This window comes from Phyllostomus hastatus, unplaced genomic scaffold (genome assembly GCF_019186645.2).
Source record: "Phyllostomus hastatus isolate PE091 unplaced genomic scaffold, TTU_PhHast_1.1 phas_contig_37, whole genome shotgun sequence".
NCBI lineage: Eukaryota > Metazoa > Chordata > Mammalia > Chiroptera > Phyllostomidae > Phyllostomus > Phyllostomus hastatus.
This window is the reverse complement of record NW_025333867.1, coordinates 3,937,829-3,961,373: the sequence shown is the minus strand read 5'-3', so window position 1 is coordinate 3,961,373 and position 23,545 is coordinate 3,937,829. Positions and strand designations below refer to the sequence as shown.

The 23,545-nt window shown below is 40.3% G+C and overlaps 1 protein-coding gene across 4 annotated transcripts in view; it reads right to left on the bottom strand.

Moving 5' to 3' along the window:
• Nucleotides 1-220: 220 nt before the first annotated feature.
• LOC123820813 (desmoplakin) overlaps nucleotides 221-23,545 on the bottom strand; it is a 40,356-nt gene continuing 17,031 nt past the window's right edge. For 2 of the 4 annotated variants that reach the window (XM_045841771.1, XM_045841772.1), the window contains 20 exons: nucleotides 21,924-22,052; nucleotides 20,951-21,001; nucleotides 19,876-20,037; nucleotides 19,160-19,264; nucleotides 18,218-18,313; nucleotides 17,802-17,927; nucleotides 17,107-17,259; nucleotides 15,944-16,098; nucleotides 15,021-15,147; nucleotides 14,040-14,241; nucleotides 13,546-13,772; nucleotides 12,675-12,841; nucleotides 12,093-12,231; nucleotides 11,338-11,531; nucleotides 10,151-10,313; nucleotides 9,595-9,678; nucleotides 9,050-9,157; nucleotides 8,371-8,469; nucleotides 5,305-7,599; nucleotides 221-4,151 (listed from right to left, as the gene is read on the bottom strand). In XM_045841771.1, coding sequence (XP_045697727.1) covers nucleotides 918-4,151; nucleotides 5,305-7,599; nucleotides 8,371-8,469; nucleotides 9,050-9,157; nucleotides 9,595-9,678; nucleotides 10,151-10,313; nucleotides 11,338-11,531; nucleotides 12,093-12,231; nucleotides 12,675-12,841; nucleotides 13,546-13,772; nucleotides 14,040-14,241; nucleotides 15,021-15,147; nucleotides 15,944-16,098; nucleotides 17,107-17,259; nucleotides 17,802-17,927; nucleotides 18,218-18,313; nucleotides 19,160-19,264; nucleotides 19,876-20,037; nucleotides 20,951-21,001; nucleotides 21,924-22,052 — 8,016 coding nt within the window. In that variant the 3' untranslated portion in view covers nucleotides 221-917. The remainder of the gene's footprint in view (nucleotides 4,152-5,304; nucleotides 7,600-8,370; nucleotides 8,470-9,049; nucleotides 9,158-9,594; nucleotides 9,679-10,150; nucleotides 10,314-11,337; nucleotides 11,532-12,092; nucleotides 12,232-12,674; nucleotides 12,842-13,545; nucleotides 13,773-14,039; nucleotides 14,242-15,020; nucleotides 15,148-15,943; nucleotides 16,099-17,106; nucleotides 17,260-17,801; nucleotides 17,928-18,217; nucleotides 18,314-19,159; nucleotides 19,265-19,875; nucleotides 20,038-20,950; nucleotides 21,002-21,923; nucleotides 22,053-23,545) is intronic. The other 2 variants (XM_045841774.1, XM_045841773.1) reach the window with 2 other exon arrangements.

Sequence of the window (23,545 nt, the reverse complement as noted above, 5' to 3'; positions counted from 1 at the left end):
TCTGGCCTGGCCTTCACACAGGTTTATTTCCAAGGACTCTACATGATACACAACAGGCACTGGATAAGTGTTGAAAAAACTATCTTCAAAGACCAAATTCTAACAAGAATTCAAAACCAAAATGGTTTATAAATGGTCTTTCTTAATTCATATTTTGCAAAAAGCTGCTGCTAAATGCCCTTGTGTGTATAAACATGTTATTAAGTCAAAACACAAAAAATTCAAAAGTCCAAAAGTTTATTGCCAGAATAGCAAACTTCATAGACAGCTTTTTAAAGTACAATGAAAATGACAAGCAAAATAAACAGGAAACTTTGACCAAAGAAAAGCAAAGATTGCTGCTATCATGAACAGTCAAATTAATACCAAACCAACCAGATACATAATAGTGTATGGGGTCATACAATCCACATTCTAAAACTGAAGGAGACTCATTCCAAAATGCTTAAGTTTGGGTGGGTTTCTTTTGGCTGGGGGTGGGGGATGGGGGTGGGAAGCTCCTAATATAGAAAGTGGAAATATGTAGAGGAGAAACAAAATGACTAAAATATTAATGATCCATTTAATGTTCATCTCTAAGAACAGAAATCTGTATTATGTCAAAAGAAGTTTAAGAAGAATCAATTGAAAATCTAAACACAGAAGAGAAGAAACAAATTCTAAGTTCAATTTGTGCTATCCTTACAACTGATTACCACTTCAGACACTACTACATCCAGTGTATTACATTAGTTGAGGTGGGCTAAGAAGATAAAAAGCCTGAATAGCCTTTACTATTTGATTTCAACTTAGGCTATGTTTCCTTAAGCACAGAAAATCCTATCACTATACTGCAAGCACCAATTTTCTCTCTTATTTAATAAAATGAAAATTTATATGAATGAAGTCAAGGTATAGCAACCATTTCCAACTGAATACTAGTGCCCAATAGAGCTACTGCTAAAGGAGTAGGAGTAAGAGTAGGAAGAATTCCCAGTTGCATCAAAGCTTCCTCTCCGGGACCCACTGCGGGAGCCAGAGCGAGAGCCGGAGCGGGAGCCGGAGCGCGAACCAGAGCGCGAGCCTGGTGCAGAAGACACGTTATAAGGGCTGGGCAAGCCCTTGGATGAGACAGAGGCAGCCTCCAGAAGGCGTAGGCCAGTGACATCTTCCACCATAGAGCGATTCATAGCATCCTTATAGGATATTTTTAATTTGGTTTTGGGGCAGGTCAGGATTTTGGCATAGCTGCTGGTATCCTGCAGCCTCTGGGCTGCTCGGCCGTCGATGAAGCCCTTTCTGATGGCTTCTTCCGTGCTTATCCTCCCGTGCACTTCCGGGTCAACTAGCCCTCCAGTGAGGTACTGGAACTCCATGAAGCGCTGACCAGCCTCGTAAGGAAGCCATTTTTCTTTCACTGCCTCTGCTGCTGACATCTTCTTTCCCTTCACACCTTCAAAGCCAATGAAGGCTTTCTGGGCAGGCTTTAGCCTGGTGGCCATTTCTTGGTCAATCAGACCCTGGGAGAGGGCATCCTGCAGCGACAGCTTCTGACCGGTGGTTGGGTGGATGATGCCACCCGTACAGGCCTGAGCCTCTAGAAGCCTCTGGCCAGTGATGCTATCCACAATGCCCCGCTCGATACCTTCTGCAACGGAGATCTTCTCCAGGTTTTCTGTGTCAAAGATGGCTGCAATAGGGCTCGATTCTTCCAGAGGGTCAGAAAGAGAGCTGCTCTTGATGGTTAAATTCCTGACACTAGATATAGTAGAAATCTTAGTTACTGACTCATGTCGGGAGTTGCTAAAAACATCATCACTGATACTGCCACCCATGCCAATGCTGTTGCCCACACCATTTTTCAAGGAGATCATATCAGCAAACTGAGTGAGGCTGAGGCTGCCAGATCGGTACTGATCAAAGAACTTCCTGTCAACGAGGCCCTTGTCAATAGCATCTTGAATATCGTACTGACTGCCTGTCTTTCTATCTACCAGGACCACCCTGGTGGAGCCGTCAGATCCAGTGATGGTTATTTCTTCCCACTCACACTCCTGCTCACACAGTTCTTTGAAGGTTTCATAATCAATAAGGCCCTTCTTGTAAGCCTCCTGAACAGACATCTCCTTGTTGGTTTCTGGGTCCACAATGACCACTCTACGCTTCCTCAGGGTATTCTTCTGTGATGTCTGCACCTGCTTCTTCTTTTCTTTCAGAGGCAGTAGACAGAGTCCCGTTTCCTCATCCTTGATGCATCTTTCTTTCAGTTGTAAATAGGTAAGATTTTCTTCAGTATTTGGATCAAAAAATCCCTTCGTATCATCAGTTGGATCTGAGAGAATCTCACTGAGCTCCTCATTAAAGTAGCCCCTTTTGTATGCCATATCAACTGGTAACCGATGGCTCTCCTTTGGGTCGATGATCCCCCCAGTTGCAATCTGTGCCTCTAATAATCGAATGCCATGGCCCTTCTCAATGAGTTCCTTGTTCATGGCTTGAAACAAAGAGATGATGTTTCCTGTTTCAGGATCATTATACCCAGTGACAGCTCGTTCTGCAGACAGGAGCTTCTCTTTGAACTCAATACCCACCAGACCTCTTTTATAGGCTTCTTCCACTGTTAACCTCAAGTTGCTAACAGGATCCACTATAAAGCCAGTAGCTGCTTGGGCTTCCAGCAACTCCAGAGCAGTACCAGGTCGAACCAAGCCAATTTTCATGGCCTCATAAATGCCAAGCTTCTGTTTTGTGGTCTCATTGTAAATGCCTGCTATGCAGCTTGAACCCTGCAGGAAGTCCTTAATTCTCTCACCAACTTCATCATAAGAAATTCGACCCGATTCCAGCTCATTTACAGTGCTGAGTCCCAATATACCAGAATCTACTAGCTCAGACACAGTCACAGGTTGTCTGATTCCTTGGAAGGACATACTTCTCTTCTGTACCAACAGCAAGAGCAGACCAGTGTGAGGTTCGATTCTGCACCGTTCCCTCAACTGCATGTAACTGACCTTCTTCTGCGTGACTGGATCCACAAACTTTTTCTGACTATCTCGGGGATCATTCAGGGACCGATACAAATCTCTGTCAATCAGCCCACGAGCCAAGGCTGTATCTTTTGGCAAAAAGACACTGTTCACAGGGTCCACTATCCCCCCTGAAGCAATCTGGGCTTCCAGCAGACGCATTCCGGTTTCTCTATCAATCAAATTTTTCTTGATGGCTTCTGAAAGAGATACTGTCTTGCCTGAAAATGGATCATCAAAACCAGTGATAGCTTTTTCCGCTGCATATATCTGTTGACGGTCATCGAAGTCAATGAGGTCTCGAGCTATTGCACTGTCAACAGTCAGCTTCTCATTCCTATGGGGATCAATTATACCACCTGTAGCTGCCTGGGCTTCCAGAAGCATGACTGCGGATTCTGGGGTGATTAGTTTCTTTCTCTTGGCCTCAACCAAAGAGTACTTTTCCTTAGGGGAAACAGATGCTCCAGCAATAGCTCCTGCACCCCGAAGGAAAGGCTGGATTTCAGAAGCAACTTCTTCCACTGACTTTTTCCCCTTCAGCAGTTTGTCCAAGGTTGTTTTGTCAATCAACTGGCACTCATAGAGCTGCATCGCTGTCACCTTCTTCCTCAGTCCATCAAACACCAGCTTGGAGGAGTCAACAGTCCATTCATACTCAGTCTGGGTCTCCCGATGGGACCCATATGGGCGTTGTTTGAGTTTGTCAATTTCCCTCTGAAGTCGGGATCGTTCTGTTTCCAACTGTGACTGTGTCTCTCTGGTAGAATCCTCCAACTTTCGTCTGCACCTCTCTTCAATCCTCTTGATCTCTGCTTGGAGTCTTTCTACCTCACTCTTAAGGCTGTTCTTCTCTCTCTCACTCTTTTCTCTTTCTGATTCTATCTTTCGAATAGCCTCTTCTTTGCGGGAATATTGAGTTTTCCACTGATTCAGGTCATTCTGGATTTGTTGTTTCTCACACTCGAGGTGCTGTTTCACCCTACTTTCTGCATCTAGAGTTGCTTTCATACGATTCAGTTCATCCTCCAGCCTCTGCAGCCTGATCTTATCTTGCTCCAGGACCTTGATTTTCACCAGAAGGCTCTCTCTTTCCTGCACCACCTGAGTGCACTGACTCTTTGACTCCTGAATCCTATTAGATGCCTAGAATTTAAAAAGAAATGGAAAAGTTTGGATCATATCATATGACTACCATAATTTAACCTCTTCTCCTACATTTTTAAAGAAAAATACTTGTTTACTTCTTTTCCCTTCCTTCGTTTTCTCTGACTATAATGTTATTTTGTCAAATTACACATTCATGAAAAAAATTCTGCAACTATATGTTGCCACTCTGGGAAATAGCTTCATACTTACTATTTTTTTCCATAAAAGGAACTAGTAGAAGTTGTAGTCCTGTCTTATTCTTAACAGTAATTATGTTTTGAAAAAATACAGGGAGTTCTATTCCGGGAAGTTACATCTGCTATACCTACATCTCACCTTCTGTAGCTATATGTTGCCACTTTGAGAAATGGCTTCATACTTACTATTTTTTTCCATAAAAGGAACTAGGAGAAGTTGTATAGTCTTGTCTTATCCTTAGCAGTAATTATATTTTGAAAATATATAGGGAGTTCTATTCCAGGTAATCATACCTGCTATAGCTACATCTCACCTGTTACAGCTATATTAATATGTTTTAAAAAGCAATAAAAATCTTTAAATATATACATATCCCACACCCAGCCCCACACAAATATTGTCAATAGAAGTCACATGTATTATAAGTTAAAGAAGTTATTTTCAAATAGGGGTTAAAAAAATAAAAGCCAAACGAACAGGGCCATGATCAAGAGAGGAGAACAATGCATGCAGAACTAATGTAAGCAAGAAAGAAGAATAGTTTTAATATTGCATGGAAAATGCCTATGACAAGAATTTTATTTTTTAAAAAATTTAAATTAAAAATGTAGGTCATAGCTCACCAAGTAGGAGCTATCTTCTGGAAAATAAAGTGCAACACCAGAGGAAGTGATCCCAGATGTTATAGCCATGCTGAAGTTCTAAAAGCAGGGCCAAACACAGGTTACATGTGAATTGGCACTGATGCAGTGACAGAATAGAACGGCAAAGAGCACTGAAATTACTTTAAAGCAGTTGTCTGGATGACTACAAATAGTAGTTCAGTAATAAAAAGAAAAATCGGGCTCTCTACATGCATTCATCTCAGTAGCAAGCGCACAGTTCAAGTAAGGTGATAATGGAGTGAATTATTTGAGAGACAGTGGAGCTGTGATCAAATATTTGTGAATACCTCTAAAGCCTGCTTTTGGAATTTCTCAATTTCCTGTCTCAAATTTTCCCTCTCTCTCTGTAAATCATTAATCAGCCCCTGCAGTTCCAGGGTCCGGTTGTTGCTGATCTGCAGTTGGCTCCTTAATTCAGAGATGGTTGCACTTTTATCACTATCTGCTTCACTTCGGCCCCTCCTGAGTTCATCATATTCCAGCCTCAGGTTCCGCAGTTCTTCCTCCAACATCAAATGGTCTTTGGTCAAGTTCTCTGTGAGAGACTGGAGCCTCTCAATTTCTATTTTGCTTTCATTTAAGCTTCTGCTTTTATCTTCTATCACCTTCTGGAAATGTTCATTCCTCAAATGAGCCTGTTTGACATTTTCTTGTTCCTGGAGCAACTGCCGCTGCAGGGCCTCTACCTCCATGGAGAGCCTCCTCAGCTCTTCCTGGGTCCTCTGCTTCTCCCTCAGGTGGCCGTCCAGCACGTCCCTCTGCTGCCGGAGGTCATCCTCACTCCTTTTCTTAACAATGGACGCCTGTTCCAGCTGCTGGGTCAAGTTGGTGATTTTTATTGCTTGTTCCTTCAAAGACCTCCTCATGCTTTCCAGCTCCTCCTCCAGTTGCTTCCTTTTGGAGGAGTCTTCTGAGGCTGTCCTCTTCAGCCGATTCAGCTCCTCTTCCACTATCTGCTTCTGTAGCTGCAAGTCTTTCAGAGAATTCTGGAATCTGGTGATGTCCTGCTCCTTCACAATCCTCTCCTGGGAAATCCTTTCATAGTCAATTCTCAGGCGCGTTAGCTCTTTCTCCTGAACCTTCAATTTGCTTATCGTCTCTGTTGCACTGTTATTTGCTTTCTGCAGATCATACTGGGCCCTTTGTAATTTAGCCTTTTCCTCTTCCAGGCATTTGCGTTCATTTGTTTCTGATTCTACAAGTTGCTTTAACCTTTCTATCTCCTTGTTTTTGTCTTGGATTGTCATGGCAGCATCATCAAGAGACTGCTTATATCTCAGGCTTTCCTCTGCTCGCATCTGAGTGACCTGTCTCAGCTCGACCTCCAGCTGCTGCTTTCTCTGAGATGCCTCCAAGCCGGTGGCCTTCTGCTGCTGGATGTTCTCTTCAACCCTCCGGAGATTCTCTGTGGTCTGGGCTAAAGTGTTCTTTAACCTCTTTATTTCTTCACACAGGTTCCTGTTTTCTCTGGTGAGGTTATCTATCTGAGCTCGGTAGCCACTGGTGTCTTCTTCCTTCTGCATGGTGAGCTGGTGGATGGTCGTCTTGGTGATGTTGATCTCTGTCTCAAACTGGTTTTTTAAGCTAATGATTTCCTCATCGTAATTGTTTCTTACCTTAGCCAGTTCATTTTCATATTCCCAGCGGCGCTTGGCCTCCTCCTGAAAGTCAGCTTTGAGTCTTTCAATCTCCTTATTTTTGTCCTGAATAGTCTTTGCAGCCTCCTCCAGGGACTGTTTGTGTCTTGCATTGTCCTCAGAGCGCTGCTGGATTACCTGCTTAAGCTCTATCTCCAGATGTTGCTTCTTTTGCATCATCTCAGACCCACAGGCTTTTTGCTGAAGGGCATCTTCTTCAGCCCGCCTTCGATGCTCAGTGGTCTGTAGGATGCTGTCATTCAGCCTGACGACTTCATCCTTCAGATCTCGATTTTCCCTAGAGAGTCTTTCAAGCTGGTTTCTAAGATTTTTGGAATCATCCTCCTTTTGCATGGATATCTCCTTGATGGTGGTCTTCGTAATGTTAATCTCTGTTTCAAACTTGTTCCTTAAATTACTGATCTCCTCATTATAGTGGTTTCTTACCTTTGCCAGCTCACTCTCATATTCTCTCTTCCGGGCACTCTCCTCCTGCAGAAGAATCCTCAGTCTTTCTATCTCGCACTCCTTCTCTTTGATGGCTTTTTCAGACTCTATTTTTTGCCAACCAAGGCTCTCCTTTTCACATTGCCTGGCTTTCTGCAGCTGGTCATAGTCACTCTTCTGTTGATCTAATCTGTCTTCCACAGTCTTTCTTCTTCTCTTTTCATCTTCAATTTCATAAGTTAGTCTGGTGATCTTCTCATTGAGTTCTTTTATTTGGCAATAGCATCTGTCTAGATTTTGCTTTGCTGCCTTTCCATCCAGCTCAGCTTGTCTCTTTAGCTCCTCCAGGCTCACAAGCTTTGCTTTGGCCTGGGAACACTCTGTCTGATATTTCTGCAGGTTCTGATCCAGGAATTTGTTCTTGTTGCAGTTTTCAGAGTTGGCATCCCGGGCCAGTTTGAGCTCCTCTTCCAAAACTTCAATCTTGGTATTTTTCAGCTATAAAAGTAAAATCAGAAACACATTGAAACAAAAACACCTCATATCATGAGAAAGAAGCAGTACTTTTCCCCTCCCAGACCAATGTACATTCTCATTTCTCTTTACCCACTCGCAAACATACACACATACAAGCACGCATGAGCACACACAGTACCCACAAAGAGTAGTTAGTATACAACAAAAACTACCCGACAAAAATTCAACAAATCTATATTTTTCTCATAATTCTTCTATCAACTGCTTCTTATCTTATGATCTTATCAAATGATATACATTTGAGTTTCAGCCTCTCCATCTGTAAATGAGGTCATTTCTTTCAAAATCAAAAGCTTATGATTTTATAAATTATGTTCTTTTATTTCAAGGTATAAAATAAGTGTCCATCTATACTCAATTCAAGTATTTGAAATAAGGAGTAAATTAAACAATCACTCAACATGAAAAAATTCAAATACAGATCACCTAGGATGTTCTTAGGCTGAATTTAATACAAAGGAATAAAGCAAATTCATTGACCAAATTATAAATAAAATTACTGGTTTTGGGCAAGGTAAAATAGCTACAATTTTGGAAACATTACCTAAGGCATTTTAAGCAGTATACCGGAGCATGGGACTAACATCAGGCTTATAAGCAAACTGTATTATACTAATTGTGTAGAGAAAACACAGTTTTACCAGTAAGTATGCCCAAATCCATGTTATAATGAGGCAGTAACAATAAGTTCTACTCTATTTTTTGATGCTTCAAGGAAAATAAGTAAATTACCTTCAGATCTTCCAAACTCTTCAGCATCTCACTCAAGAATCTGTAATAGGCTCCAGATTTTGTAAGTAGCTCTATGTATCGAGAATGCACATCCGCAGCCTTGGAGAAAAGGAGTAAAAGAAGAAAACAAAGGTATTACATTCCAAAAAAAGTTGTATGCAAGTTGACCAATTTTGTTTCCTAAAACAATGAAATAGTAAAATTATAATTCAAAGAGTGAATTCCCTTCTTTCATGTGTGGTAATGCCAAATTCTAGCAGTACATCAAAATAAAGACCTAAAATATTATAGTCCATCCTCATGACTTCAGGGTGCTTCCCGTAAGTCTCCTGACAGGTGGCATTCTCTGAAATCTTTGGGGGAAAGTTATCTTTTAAAAATCTACAAGGTATTTTTTATTTTAAAAGTATTCCTCATTAAACCCAGCATTTAAGCCTAATTTCCACAGATTCTACTATATGGACAACAGATTCAGACATCTACTGATGACTTCCTAAAATGCATCACATATTGACAACTCACACTAGAAGGAGCATAACCTATTCCTGGATCTTTCTGAGTGGATACTCTTTAACAAGGGATGAGTTTAGAGACTGTTGGTAAGACAGGAAGAAGACAGGTAAAAGGAAAGAGGCAGAAGGAAGGGCAGGTCCCAAGAGATACGTAATTACATACATACCTCTTGCAGAATCACCCCAGAGGGAGATTGAACCATGGTCCTCTTAATAGGTATGTTCAGTAGAGTTTCCAGTCCTGAGGTGTATGATGCCAGCTGGAGTTCATAATCCTGCAGAATAATCAAGTTGAAGTAAAACATACTTAGTGAACTTAAAAGGAGTTACTGACAGCTACAATTCCACGGTTTCAAATCATCAAACTATATTTCTAATGACCTACCCAAAAAGCTCTCATTGTACAGCTAGCACCCAAGCAACAAATACTGCATTACTAAACCAAGCAGTACATCTCTCTCCATGCTAACTGGAGAATTCTGCACATGCCACTGGTCTAAAGAATGAAGACCAGTTTGTTCCCACAGATATTGCCTATGCAAACAAATTCAAGTTAATGGATAACAAATTTTTATGGTTTTCTCAGGAGAGAATATATGAAATCCATAATTGCTATCCTTGAGAAGTTTATAATCTTGAAAGTGAGTCAGAAAATAATGCAGGTAATAATATCCTTGGTGAAATACCAACATTCTTTGTAAAGCCAGCATACCTTAATTGAATTTGCACAAAGTTCAGCAACTTTTTGTACTTCTTCTGCTTTGTCTCGTTTGCCAGAAATTTCATTATGCAAGTTCTATATAAAAAATAAAATATTATTTACAAGTTAAAGTGTATACATATTTTAAAATAAATGTTATTTCATTCTCTAAGCACTGTTATGGTTTTCTCTCTCAGTTTATTACAACATGTACTGACCTCATATTCTCACAGTTCAACCTTAGGAGATGAGCATATGTTCCATTCAGAAAAAAGAACAAAGTTCTTCAACTTATTGTCTTCCTAAAAGGTTACTTTCTAGTCAGAATTCTTTTCTGGTCCTTTTCCCTCAATTTATAAAAATACTTTACTACATTACATTATTTCTATATTCATAATTGCATTTTTTTTGTAAATATCTCAATTGTTTCTCTGTGGGCAGCCTTTGAGCATTCACGAAATAGGTTTGTAATATTAATCATTTCTAACCTAGATACCGCTATGAAAACCAAAGGAAAATACAGTTTACACCCAAATAATTTTGAAACAAATGACAAGCTGACTTTTACCTTCTGCTCATTCAAAAATCGCATGACTGTGTTGGAATCTCCAAACTTCATGGATTCTAAGGAATCCTGGCGGCGTTTGGCCTCGTAGAGCCACTTGCAGAAAGCCTGATAGTTATCACGGTAATTCCTCAGTTGCTTGATTTGTTTCTCCAGGTCCCATAATCTAGGACAAACGCAGATAAAATTATTAAAATTGTTAAAGCGCCGCTATTGTCCCTCAACGTATTTAACATAAAGATACCATATGACCAAGCAATTCCTTGGTCATATACCTAAGAGAAATGAAAACATACATCCACACACAAACTTATACACAAATGTTTATAGCAGTTTTTTCACAACGATCAAAAAAGGGAAACAACCCAAATATTCATCAGCTGATGAAAAGATAAAAAAATGTGGTATATATCCATACATAAAATATTATTCAGCCATAAAAAGGAATGGAGTACTGACACATGCGATACCACGTATGAACCTCGAAAACACCATGCGAGTGAAAAAGTCAGTTACAAATGGCCGTGTATTGTATGATTCCATTTATATGAAATATCCAGAATAGGCAAATCTATACAGACAGAAAGCTAGGAGGTAGTGATGGCTAGTGAGTACAGGGTTTCTTTCTGGGGCTGATGAAAATGTTCTGAGCTCAGATTGTGGTGATGGTTACACAATTCTGAATATACTCAAAACCACTGAATTGTACACATTAAATGGGTGAATCATATGACGTGAATTACATATCAATAAAAACATTTTTAAAAAGCAATACTAGTAAAATGAACTACAAGCACGATTCAGGAGATATTTTTAAACCCTTGTGTACAGTAAAGCATTTCTTTTGTTAAGATTTAATTTTTCACAAACTTTTACCGAAAAAGTATCTACTTCCTCCAACAATCGTGACAAGAGCTTGTTTATAGGACACAAAAGAGCATGATCAATGTCTTCTAGCATTTCTCAAAGAACCTGGATGGCACTTGGCATTAGTAGGTCAAGCTTGGCTATTACGACACACCGTCTTTCCATTTCCAACAGCACTGCCTATAGGCAGTCCATAACTAGAACGCCTGTACTGACTAATTTACATACAAAACAGAACCATTCTTTTTTTACAGTGATTATTTCAAGTGACATTATCTTAGGAACAAACAAATGGAGAGAAAGTGTGGGAGAGGGCAGCATACCTGTAGTCTATCTGTTTGTCTATTCTCTGCCAGCGATCTGTCAGCTGCGTGACTTTTACACTGAACTTGCCCAGATCCAGGTCATAAAGTGGATATTGCTGTGAAGTCTGAGAGTAGATCTGCTGGGCTTTCTGCAGTTCTGTCTTCATGGTGGCCAACAACGACTTCTTCAAGTTCAAGTCATTTTTAATTTTCTGTCATCCGAGAAAAAAAGAATACAAATTCATCTCATCTCCTACTTCATGCCTCACTGCAGATCACCAAACTACAAAAAATGTACGAAAGTCTTTAGATTGTTCATATTTTTAAGTCATAATCAATTCAGGAAAATATATTTACTGATTGCATTTCCCAATATTTGTGCCAATGATTTAGTTCCTTATGCTACCCCATTAAAAAAAATGAAATGTGTAAATTAGTTTCAGAAATGCTGAATATTATACTCCATTCTACTCCTGAATAATTATGACATATATTAATGTATTAATGGTTCTGGGGAGTCCTACAATAAAGAAACTAGTTTAACTACATTTAACTAACATTCCCCAGACTAGTCTCACCACAAATTACTTTCTCACATAGTTCCTACTAACACACTCTAGAAAACAGTGCATTAGAGATAATTAATACCATGTGTGGCCAATGAAATCTGGTAATCCTCAAAACTCATGAAAACTTAGTGAATCTTTATAGTTGGGAATTGAGTGCTGAATTATCTCCCATAAATTGGCCACTGTTACATCCCTTCATATTACCTTTAGTCCACAGCGGTACGCTTCCACCTTGTCCAGATCCAGGTAGACAGTTTCTTCTTCAGTGAGTCTGGCTTCATAAACCTTTAACATGTCCTCTGTCTGGAGAATGGCCTGGAGTAGTGCTCGCACTGAACATAAGCTGTAAGGAGCAAAAGAGGCAAACAGAACTGCTGGTAACTTCATTAAACTCTGAACATCTGGCTCCTGCCACTATTAGTGAAAGAACACTATGAAAGCAGGTCATTTATTTTGCGTAGTTTATAAGCTGAAGGAGCAATACATTTTCCCCACCCCCCATGCTTCAGACCACCATTTTGCACTAGCAGGAGAATTCCAAGTCCTGGCCCTTAAGTATACCTTAAATGTAACACACCCTATATCTGAAAACAATGGAATTAACACCCTTATCTAGAGGACCCTCCCTCAAAAGCATAGAAGACTATTAAGCCTCAAGTGAAACAGAAACTGTAAGGCAACAGATTCAGCAAGCCAAGCATATGAAGCAGACAATATGTTGTATTATCTGACAAAATAAAGCTTGAGCAAAGCAAAAGGTCTGAGATAAGCATTAGTTGTGATTACCTATTTAAGTAGCCATCTGTAACGCCATTGATATTTTCCAGTTTCTGAAACAGCCCAAATATCTCATTCTGTAAATAGCAATATTTTTCCGAACCTCTGAAATTAGCCAGCATATCTTTAAGCTGGTTGAGAACTTCAGCGATTGCTTGAGAATCATTCTGCACACTCTGTCAAAAAAGAAGGCAAGCTCTTTCAATTTAGCTGTGTGATTCTTGTGATTGTTTTCATCTTCAAAAAGTTCACTAAATGTAAAGGATTCAAGAAAAAGACTGACTTGACCTTTCCCTTCCTTCTTCAGGGAGGCCCTATCAGCACTGTGCAACTATGACCCCTTATTTATTTAGAATTTAGATTTTAGATAGTGCAAAGTAGTGCCCAGCTGTGACTGGGCAGAGAAGATCACTCAGCTTCAAGCTAAAACACCTGGGCTATGGTCCCAGCTTCATCAGTGGCTTTGAGTTTTTACTCCACCAACCAACTCTCTCAGTACCAGTTTCCTATCCATAAATAAAGATAATTCTACCTGTCTAGTCCCTATCATAGGTTGTTTTAGGCAGAAGCCAAATTAATGTTTGTGAAAACTTTTGAAATGAACACAGTACTATATGGCACAAAGGAAAAGCACTGTAGCCTGATTCTGCAACGCACAAATGTACAGGAAAGGTGGCTTAATCGCCAGCCTGATGAACACCTACAAATGTGGAAGCAGGAGAAAAAAGAAAAAATCATGCCAGAAATCGGTTTTATCAAAAATTAATGTTTCTTGCCTATGAATATATAAACCAGGTGGGGTGTTTTGTTGTTGTTGTTGTTAGGTTGCAGATAAATATAAATATACCTGGAATCAGGCAAAATATTAATGGATACCTACCTTTAGCTCATTTATTTTCAAGGTGATATGGTGAGAAGACCCTTGGTCTACCAGAAGGATGTTTTTAAGAGCCATCCTCCCCTCACAAAGCTCCATCTGCCTACGAATCTTCTGGAGCTCCATCAGCATCCATGTTTCCTGCTTGTCATTTTCTCTGTTGGTTTCAATTACTTTATTATGGTTGACATCTTGGCAGGAACCAACATGAGTGATTTCCGTTGTGCTTACTGTAAAAATATGTTTGGACCACAAAAATCAGAGAATTCCTAGTTAGAAGGGTGCTAGCCCTCAAAAAAAAAGAAAGAAAAAAGAAAAAACCACACTGCATAAAGGTATGCTACTTCATTTGTTTTGATTCTGAAAATTTATCATGTAAGTGAATTTTAATATATTATTTTTCAAAGAAATGATTCTGAAACTAGTTTTATGCCTACTACTCTCTTTTGAAAACTGCACGTATGGTTAATGCAGAGAGAAAGATGCTCCAAACCAACCTGTCTGCTGCTGATGGTGGCCAGGGAGCTGAATGACCAGTGTCTGGTAGTGCTTCTGAGCATCCGTGAACTGCGTCTGCATTTTCCGCTTGTCATCATCTCCAAACATCTCTGAGCCTTGGCTGTTTGTGATGAACTCTCGGTAATGGGACTCAAGGTCATTTAGTGTCTTCTGGTAATCTTCCTTCCGCATTGTTCTCAGCTGGAAGTAAACCAGGAAGAAGTGATATATAGCTCCTCCCACAGTGCGACCAAGAAAAAGTCTGCTGAGAAACAACCTGTGCGAGATGGGACTGGCAGCATCGCCCATCACAGCCCATTAAGATAGAAAAGGTCTTTGAGCGCGTGGAAATTGCTCCTAAGAAACATTGTAATGGGTTGCTGATTTTCTTTCCCTACATAACTTTATTCTTCAAAGGGATTATTATTCAGAAGCCCCAAATGTGAAGCAAGTCACAGCAAAGCTGTTCTGACTAAAAGAAAAGATTACGTTGAGCCAAAAATTGCCCATTTCACGCCCCTCTGCGCACTGCCATCCCAATCATCCCGAGAAAACCCCAGCACCTGGGATTCTCAGACCCCAATTTGAACATCACTGACCTTAAGTAACTAGTGCTTTGATGTTCTTCTAAGAATTCTACTCCAACTTTTACCTCTGTGATAGCCAGTCAATAACTGATGATCTAACTTTTCATTACACCTAAGAGGAGTAGGATCCAGAATATTAAAGGACCATGTTGCTTTTCCATGGGTACTACTAGTCAATCAGATAATTTTAATGAGTCTTGTACCCAGCCACACGTGAATTCCTCCCATTGTATAGTGGGCAGACCAGAACCTCTATGGCAGGCTAAGCTGATTCTCTAAGTGAGCTACAACAGCATTAGCTGCATCACTAGAAAGCCTGACTGGTAGAGACATGCACTGTGGGGAGTAGATTGGTGCCTCTTCCAGGCAGCCTGGATGGTCCTGGGGACATACCTTGGCAATAGTCATGGCCCTGATTTTCTCGATGTCAATCATGCAATAGTGCCAGGACACCAGGCTCTTCATGTTGATATAGAGTTGGTTCCACAGAGCCCAGATGGCTTCGTAGTATTGCTCGATCCTAGGAAGCACAAGGGGAAAACACGCTGAACCTGGTTTTCAAACTGTGTCCCACATGGGAAACATGGCTGTGCATACAGAACTGCACAAAAAAACTACAGAACTAACAGAGTAACAGGTGAATGTATTATTTTGAAAATATTCAATGTCACAATGCATTTGGCCTAATTTACCCTCCAAAAGTGCATTCTCAATGATCTTTATTAGTATAGATAGTGTGAATCATTTTGATCAGAATATATGGTGTGATTTTTTGGTGTACGTTGTTTGCAGAACACGTCTTTATGGACGGAGGTCTGACACTGGGTGAGACTACAGGCAGGGCGCAGTCACGGTTCCAGAGCCGGAGCCTGGAAATTATGCCATGCTCCCTATTCTGAGGGTGCTGCAGATTTCCACAACTAGTGGTTTAGAAGAATCTGCCATGGACAATTTGTAAAATGAATGCTCCATCTAATGACAAGCAAATATTGATCTTAAGTGCATTTTATATTTGCAGCTACATTCAAAATTGCTAATTATCCAAGAAGGGAAGAACTTTGGAACAATGCCCTCTAAATATATGACAATGACATACCCCAGTCCTCTTACAGTCAGACGTTATTCTTTATCCTCCCACAATAACTATAGTATCTTCAACACAAAATTATAAGACAATGTAAGGGGACCTTCATGAGGTTCTTTGGAAGGATGGAATCACAGCAGCAAATGGTGTGTCTGAGTTTTTTGTATAGGCATTTGCCCATTTCTCCCCACTCCCATTCATGTCACGGCTCCGAGGAACTTCGACAACTTACTTGCCAGCGAGGTCCACAGCCAGAGGATTCGGAGGAGGAATAATCAGACTGACAGAGGGTACGAGCATGTCCACGCCTCCTGGGCCCGTCACATACCACTTGCTGCGCTCATTGTTGTCCTTCAGGATGCACTCATCGCCTTTGTGCATGATTTTCTGTAAGGCAAGCAACCGTGAGTTTTGGCTTTATTCGTGAGTACACACTTTCATCTTCTTTCTCAAAGACAGAAACAGAGATGAAAATGTACAAACTACTTGAGCTTTTACCTTATTAATTTCTCCTTAAGCAAAAATAATCTTTACATAATCCAACCACACTGATGCTTTACATAATACCTGTGAGCCTGAAAAGTGTGTATAAAGTAAATTAGGTGAAACAATTTTCCAAAGATAGCCCGAGGAACCCATTAATAAAGTGAGAAATCCTTTTGTAAAAGCAGTAACTTACCACATGGCTTTTCTTTGTTTGTGACTTAATGTTTTATGGATTAGATTTTAGTGTGTGGACGTCGCTTGCCTCATTCATTTGCTCATAAAAATTTTTAAATAAAAAAATTCTGGTATCAGGTGCTCAAAAAATAACTTTCTAAATTTACTCCAACATCTAAATGGCTTCTTTTCTAAGTTAACTCTATATAGCTTCTTAAAATGGATACTTAAAATATGACATCTATCTTAACTGGGTGAAATGTAACAAGCTTGATTTTTATGTAACAAGCTTGATATTTACGTACTTCAGTCTCCCTTTTAACTTACTTTTCACTTTGTATTTACCACAGAGCCTGGAGAAGTGATACATACACTCAATGCATAAAATCTGCACTGACATTGACTTCATAGGTAGCAGAAAGGCCACAGGCTTCATTTCTTTTATGTTAGAAGTTTAAAGATAAGAGTGATCACAGATAAATAAGTTTTGCACATTAAAGGGAAAAAAGTATGAAGATTTAGAGTAGCTTAAAAATGAGCCCTGTTTCACCACTAACAACTGTCACAGGATTCAGGACAAGCCGCTGCTCATTCAGCACTTGCTGCTTTTCACACAAAAGAAAGACCTTTACCATAGCGCTCACAGGAGCCTACGTTAGATTCTGCTCTTTTGACAAAATCTCTGTGTAGAGGAAGGGAAAGCTTTGGTATCGCTCTGTGTAGGTGAGCACCCACCTGGTCTTGCTTGTAGTCACACAGAGCCCTGAGAATAATGGGTTTACTGCTTCTGTAGTCTGGGTTACGCGGCTTCAGCTGCACAATCTTCTTGGACTTGTTCACCAAGTTCTGCACCTGACGCTTGTATTCATGGATTTTCTCTCGTTCTTTCTGCAATTGCAAGTAAAAATCGTACTTTACCATAGATACTTTGAATTTTTATAATTTCCTCAAGTAACATTAATGTAGCTGCTATAACATTACAAATGAGATACTGCCATAGTTGTATTTGCTATAAAAAGCCACAAAGTCTTCTATCTTCAGAGACTATGGGAACCTTTCATAGTGACTCCAGAAGCTACACAGCCATGAATTAAGTGGGCAGGAAAGAACATCGCTATGTAAAGGACATTGACAGAATTTGAAGCATGCTTTTCCAAAGGAATCTTCATGTTATTCTCTGTTTTGTTTTGAGCAATAGTAATTATGATAGCAAAAGCAATTTTCAACAGTAGCTGAGCCTGTAAAGAAATTTATTTTGAGAAAAGCCAAACAATTTTTGGTTTTTCTTAAAATATAAGAAAATGCTGGTGTGATCTTTGGGCACACATTGTAATATACAGCAATGCCAATCAGCAGTCTGTGCTGCACTGCTCAGGGGCATTTTATCCCCCCTGTGTAAGGCTGCCGAGGGCCTGGGTAAGAAATGATACCTCCAGGTCCTTGATCTGGTCCAGCAGACGCTGCAGGGGCATGTTCTTGTCACAGGGGTACTTCTTCCTGATGGAGTCTTGAAGGCCCTTCAGGTAGGCTTCCGTAGACTGGGCCTCTTCAAAAAACTATTAAGAATGACCGTGATTGCGTGTCAATGAAAACCAACTCAATGAGCAATATCATCCACTATTTCTATTTCAAGGACTATCTTCCCTAAGAGTCTATTTGATAGGTGGCTAAAGAAAAGATTAGAGCAGAAAGTACATTCACCTACCAATCTATGTTCCTCTAAACTAAAAACCAAAAAAAACAGTACTTAGGCAATACTTTGAAGATTGTTTTCAGTACTTTTTATAACATCTAAAAGACAAGGAATTGAGACCTAAAAGACAATGAAATTAGTAAGTATAAAAACCTGAAAGTAGGCAGCATTTTCTTTGAGATGAACATCGATGCATTTGGTGATCTGAAGAATCCAGCTCCACTGTGTCTGGAGAGTGTCCATGTATGCCTGAAACACGGAAACATCAACTGTGTCAGCACCGCTCAAGCACAGAGAGGCAGGCATCTATTCTTCCATAGATACGTGGGCCTAAATGAAGCTATGAAGTATTTTTTTATCTAATTGCACATCAAACTTTTTTCCAAATATTAAAAACAGAGTTTTCCAACAGGGAACTCTTGGTATAGTAGAAATTAAACTTTTAAAAACAGTTTTAACAAATAGATACCATTAGGAGTATCATTCGAAATATTCACCCAAATGGCACAGCTACTGACCGATCCGAACAGATACTGGGACAGTCCTGAAACACAGTTCCCCCACTGCCCCACGGCCTGTTCCTGGATCCCAGGGAGGTCCAAGGCACCCATGTGGAGGGCTTGAGGAGCTTAAGGCAATGGCTCTTCCTAGCTGATATAGAAATATTCACCTTTTTTTAACAACCATTGTGACCATACCAGTGCCAACAGCTAATGCACAGCCAACAGATGGCAGTCTAAGACAGAGGTCAGCAAACTACAGCCCCAGGGACCACACCCGGCCCACCTGCCTGCATTTATATGTAAGAGTTTTACACATGGTCAAGCTCATTCGTTTATGAATTGCTATGGTTGTTTTCACACAGCAATGGCAGGGTTAAAAAATTTCAACAGAGACCAGATGGCCAGCAAACCTAAAATATTATTTGGTCCTTTCCAGAAAAAGATTGCCAAGTCTTCGTCTAGGGTAGTGATCCCAAAATATAAAATAAACTTGTCATGGCTTTATGATGGGTAGGAAATCATTCATTTGTACAGACTTTATGAAAAATTTCCCTTTTTTTCCTAATAAAAATGTAAGTCTCATGCAGCTTACCTCAATTTTGTCTGAAGCTGGATGCTGATTGAGGACAAGCTGGTCACTTTCTTGTTTAAGCTTATTGAGCTCCTTTTCCTTAACTTCCAGTTGACTCATGCGTATCTGTGAATGAAAGAAAACAAACCCTTCAGAGTCAGTCACCACTGGCCTTCTGGCATTTCCATCACTAGATGTTAAATACAAAACTGTATTTGGGAAATGAGCAATGCCTAGGAATATTGTTATGTTTTCCTCAAGAATCCTAGCTTTTTTTTTTTTTTTTGCCCTGGCTAAGTAGCTCAGTTAGTCATTGTGTCATCCTGACACGCCAAGTTTGTGGGTTTGATCCCTGGTCAGGGCACATACTGGAAGCAACCAGTGAATGGATAAGTAAGTGGAACAAAAGTTCAATGTTTTCTTCTCTCTCTCCTCACTCATTCCCCAAGATCAACAAAAAATAAAAACAGGGAGAAAAAACTTTATTAAAAAAAGAATCCTAGCATTCTTTAGACAGACAAGGATGTTTGAGATCTTCCAATATGTGGCCGATGCTGGTTTTCATGACCATTTGCTTATGCTAGAAGGTTTTTCATGACCATTTAACATAGGCTAAATTATAATTGGCTGATGAATTACTACAAGTCCATTGACACCCATCTCCTAGGCCTCTAAAGTGACAGCCTCAAAGCAAGCATTTACAAACACGGGCCGGGGGGTGCTGGGGGCAAGCTTACGGAGAAAGCCTCTTGTTTCTGAGCAATGTTGGTATTCTTGTCACTCCAATCAAAGAGCAGCTCCTCCTCCTCACAGTCATTGATCCACATGATCTCTCGGTAGGCGGCCAGGATGATGTTCTGTAGCTGTCGCAGATGTTCCATTCTCTCAGAGGATGCTTTCTGCAAGGGACATTCAAAAGCAGCATTAGAACCACAATATGCAGATTAATGGTATTCTCTGCAGATTCCACAGATACGCCCATGTGATCCCTTTTACCCCCCCCCCCCCGCCCCAAAAAAGCACAAGAATCACTAAAATGTTAACCACTTACATTCACTGACCACCTGGTATGGGACTCATCCAAACTTATGATGAACAAGGGAGCAATTTTAGATTTGGTAAAACAGCCTAATCCAGAAAGGTCTGGATTCAGATACTGATGTTTGAGTTCAATAACTAGTTTTAGACTATAAAGGGGATATGGCATTCTTAAAAAGATAAAGCAAGCTTTCTCTGCTCTCTCCCATACCCCACAAATTCAAGGTGCCATCAGTCAAACCCTAGACCTAATAGGAAACTGTTGTGCCACAAGTAGCCACAGTATTTAAAAAGTAGCACTACCAATAAGAAAATATCAAAGAAGTAGAAATGGGGCAATACAAATAGGCAGAAGAATGAAAATATCACTTCTTACAAGTCAAGTAATTGGTTCGGAATTTATCATAAAATGGTCTGGTAAAAACCCCTATCTACCTCATAAAAAGACTGCAATTCACAAGTGGAAAAGCATTATTGCTTTAACTGCAAGTATTTAACGAGTGCTATTGATGTGACACTTAATTTGCAAATAGAACAGCATTCAGTACTGTCTTCAGAAAAGTATCTTTTAAAATTCAGTTCTTAAGGGAACTTCAGCAGCAAAAATGAAATTAGCATCTTTAAGCCCCTGTGCGTACTTCCAGGTACTTGCAGAGTCATCAGGGGGAACAGAGTCATCAGGCAGAACACCTAGCAGGTGCCTTACCCTGAGATGGTGCTCCAGAATTATGGAGCTGAACTGAATGCAGAGACTTCAGAAATAAGTTGGCTTACCAGCAAGTTTTCATACTCCCCCTCCAACTGGTAAATGGCAGCTTTCTCGCGCTAGAAGGTGACAAAGAGCAGGTAATGATTTCATATTCCCCTTGTGGTTTTGCAGAGAAACAGCAGCCCCTCTAAACCTCCTTTTTGTCAGATACTGATTTTATACCCTTTGCGAGAAAGACTGTTTTCCCTAGGAAATCTTTCCCTCACAGGGACCTTTCCCCCACTGGTCTGAAGACAAGCCCTCACTGGCCTGGCGGTGCCATCTCCACAAGTGAAGGCCTGATCACTGCCACTGAAAGACTCACTTGTTACGAAATTGTGCAAGGCTGAAAATATGATTTCGGACTCCCTAGCTAGGTCTTAGGGAAAACCAGTCAGATAGTCAAGTGGACAAAAGTTAAGGCAAAAAAGAAAGCTAGAAGAAGAGAGATGAGTGGCTCTGTTATAAGTTTTCTTTTTTTTAAAGTATAGAAATCTGGGAAGAACTGAGCACTTAAAATCGGATGACTATTTTATGTTGTAATTCTCCACCCAGCTTCAGGTCAGTCTTTTCAGCAAAGGAAAGGTATCAGGAGGAGACCTAATTTTCCCCAGTAGAGATGCATTTTAATTACCAGATAGAAAAGAATTCACCAAGGACATAAAATGGTATGATTGTCAGATTTTCTCTATTTGAAGGAGTGCTCTGCATTCTGCAGAAAAGAACCCCCCCACAAAATACTCATTTACAAACTACACACAAAGGAGTATGTTTGTTCTTAGCCTTTTGTTTAACTTCTCCCACCCAGTGCTATCATAATCTCCAGTAGGTCTATTGAATTCTACTTCCCCATTTATAAAATGGGATTTTTAAAAATTTCCAGTCATTTGGGAAAATAATGACAGACAAATGTCTCAGACAAAACTGTCTGGGACAAAGTAATTATACGACCCTTCACTAAGCCTTTTGGGAACTCTAAAATGAAACACTTCAAAGTACCAGGTCAGCTTTCATTTTGTCCAGCTGCCAGTGGTATTCCTCAATGGCATTGTGGACACTCCTGTGGCTGTTGATGCTCTGCTCCACCGAGGCCGGGTCCATGCCCCAGGACAGCGCGTCCATGTCCACCTGCCAAGGGAGAGAGTGGCCTTCATTTCTGATCCTGTGCCTCTGACACACCTTACCTGCAGCATCAGGGGTCAGAGTGCCAGAGACATACACAGTTTCATCTACAACAACCTGAAGATGTAAATACTCCGTACTGGAAAAAAAAAATACTTTAAAGGCTTGGGATTTCCAAGCCATTTGGCCAATGGGGGTTGCCAAAAACTCGCTTCACTTGTCTGACCTCAGCTCAAGACGGGTTGAGAAGGGATTCAAAAATGAGATTTGTGAAGCCTAGATCATGACCTCTGATACAAAATATCTACATGTGTACATGCAAGTGGCATATGTATGTATGTGTATAGTGTGTGAGCATACCTAGTTCCTAAACTTAACATATAGCATGTCATAAAATACTGATAAGTTTCTATAGTCAGTCATTTTTAAATGGGCATCAGAAACAATCATATAGTACTTCCCAAACTGAACAGCTAACCTGAAAGATTTTTGTTGTTTTTCTTTAGATTACTTTGAGAAATATAATTGTTAACTCTTTAAATCCAGCATTTACTATTACCTTTCAGGATGCCAAGCTCCCTATGGCCCATTTCAAAGAGAAGTTACAACATACATGCAATGCCTGAACTTCAATTAATGTTGGCAACATTGAAATTGTAGACTTCCATTAACTTTTTAAAAATTGAATCTAACTTCCTATTTTGTCTCCACTACTTCAAATTTAAGAATGCCTCATAATAAGAACCATACACATTATTCCACAAATTTCATGCCGTGGCAAGTCTATCATCTCATCTTCCTTTTGCACAAGGCTCATGTAAATTTCCAAATCACCTATGTCATCTCTAGGATATGCCAAGGGCAAACATTCCAGTCTCGTATTACAGCAAGAACATAACACATATTGTTCTAAGCCACATCCATGTTCTAATGTACTTGGCAAGCTTTCAGAAAGGGGAGCCATTTGAGAGTCAGACAACTGAAATGTACCCAGGACTTTGACCCTTCCCTCCCACAGCTCATTTTGGCTTTAGCAGAAACAGGTGAGTGCACTGGGATATGAATAAGATAGCCAGGCTCCTGCTCAAGCCCCTCATTACCACCCAGGTGTATAGTATCTGACTGGTCCATCAGCAGAAACACAAGTCAGGGAAACAAAACAAAACCCTGGCACAGGAGATGTGTGACTGCCTGCTGACTGTGCTGCTGGGGACACTGTCCTCTTATCAGCTGGCCTCTGCAGCTCAGTCTCCTGGGAATGAGAGCAAGAATGCAAGCTATGCTTTGGGGGAGAAAGGATAAGAAGAAAGGGGCCCAAGAGAATCCCAGAGCAAACCAGCAATAAGTGATAAAACTGCATAGTTCTTTTGAAGCCATAGGGGCCACCTGATCTGAAAACATCACTCATCAAGTATTAGAAAATGCTCCCAACACCACAACAGAAAACCGAGTCCATGTGATAATGCCATTTTCCAAAATTTTAAAATGTTGAGCCTTTG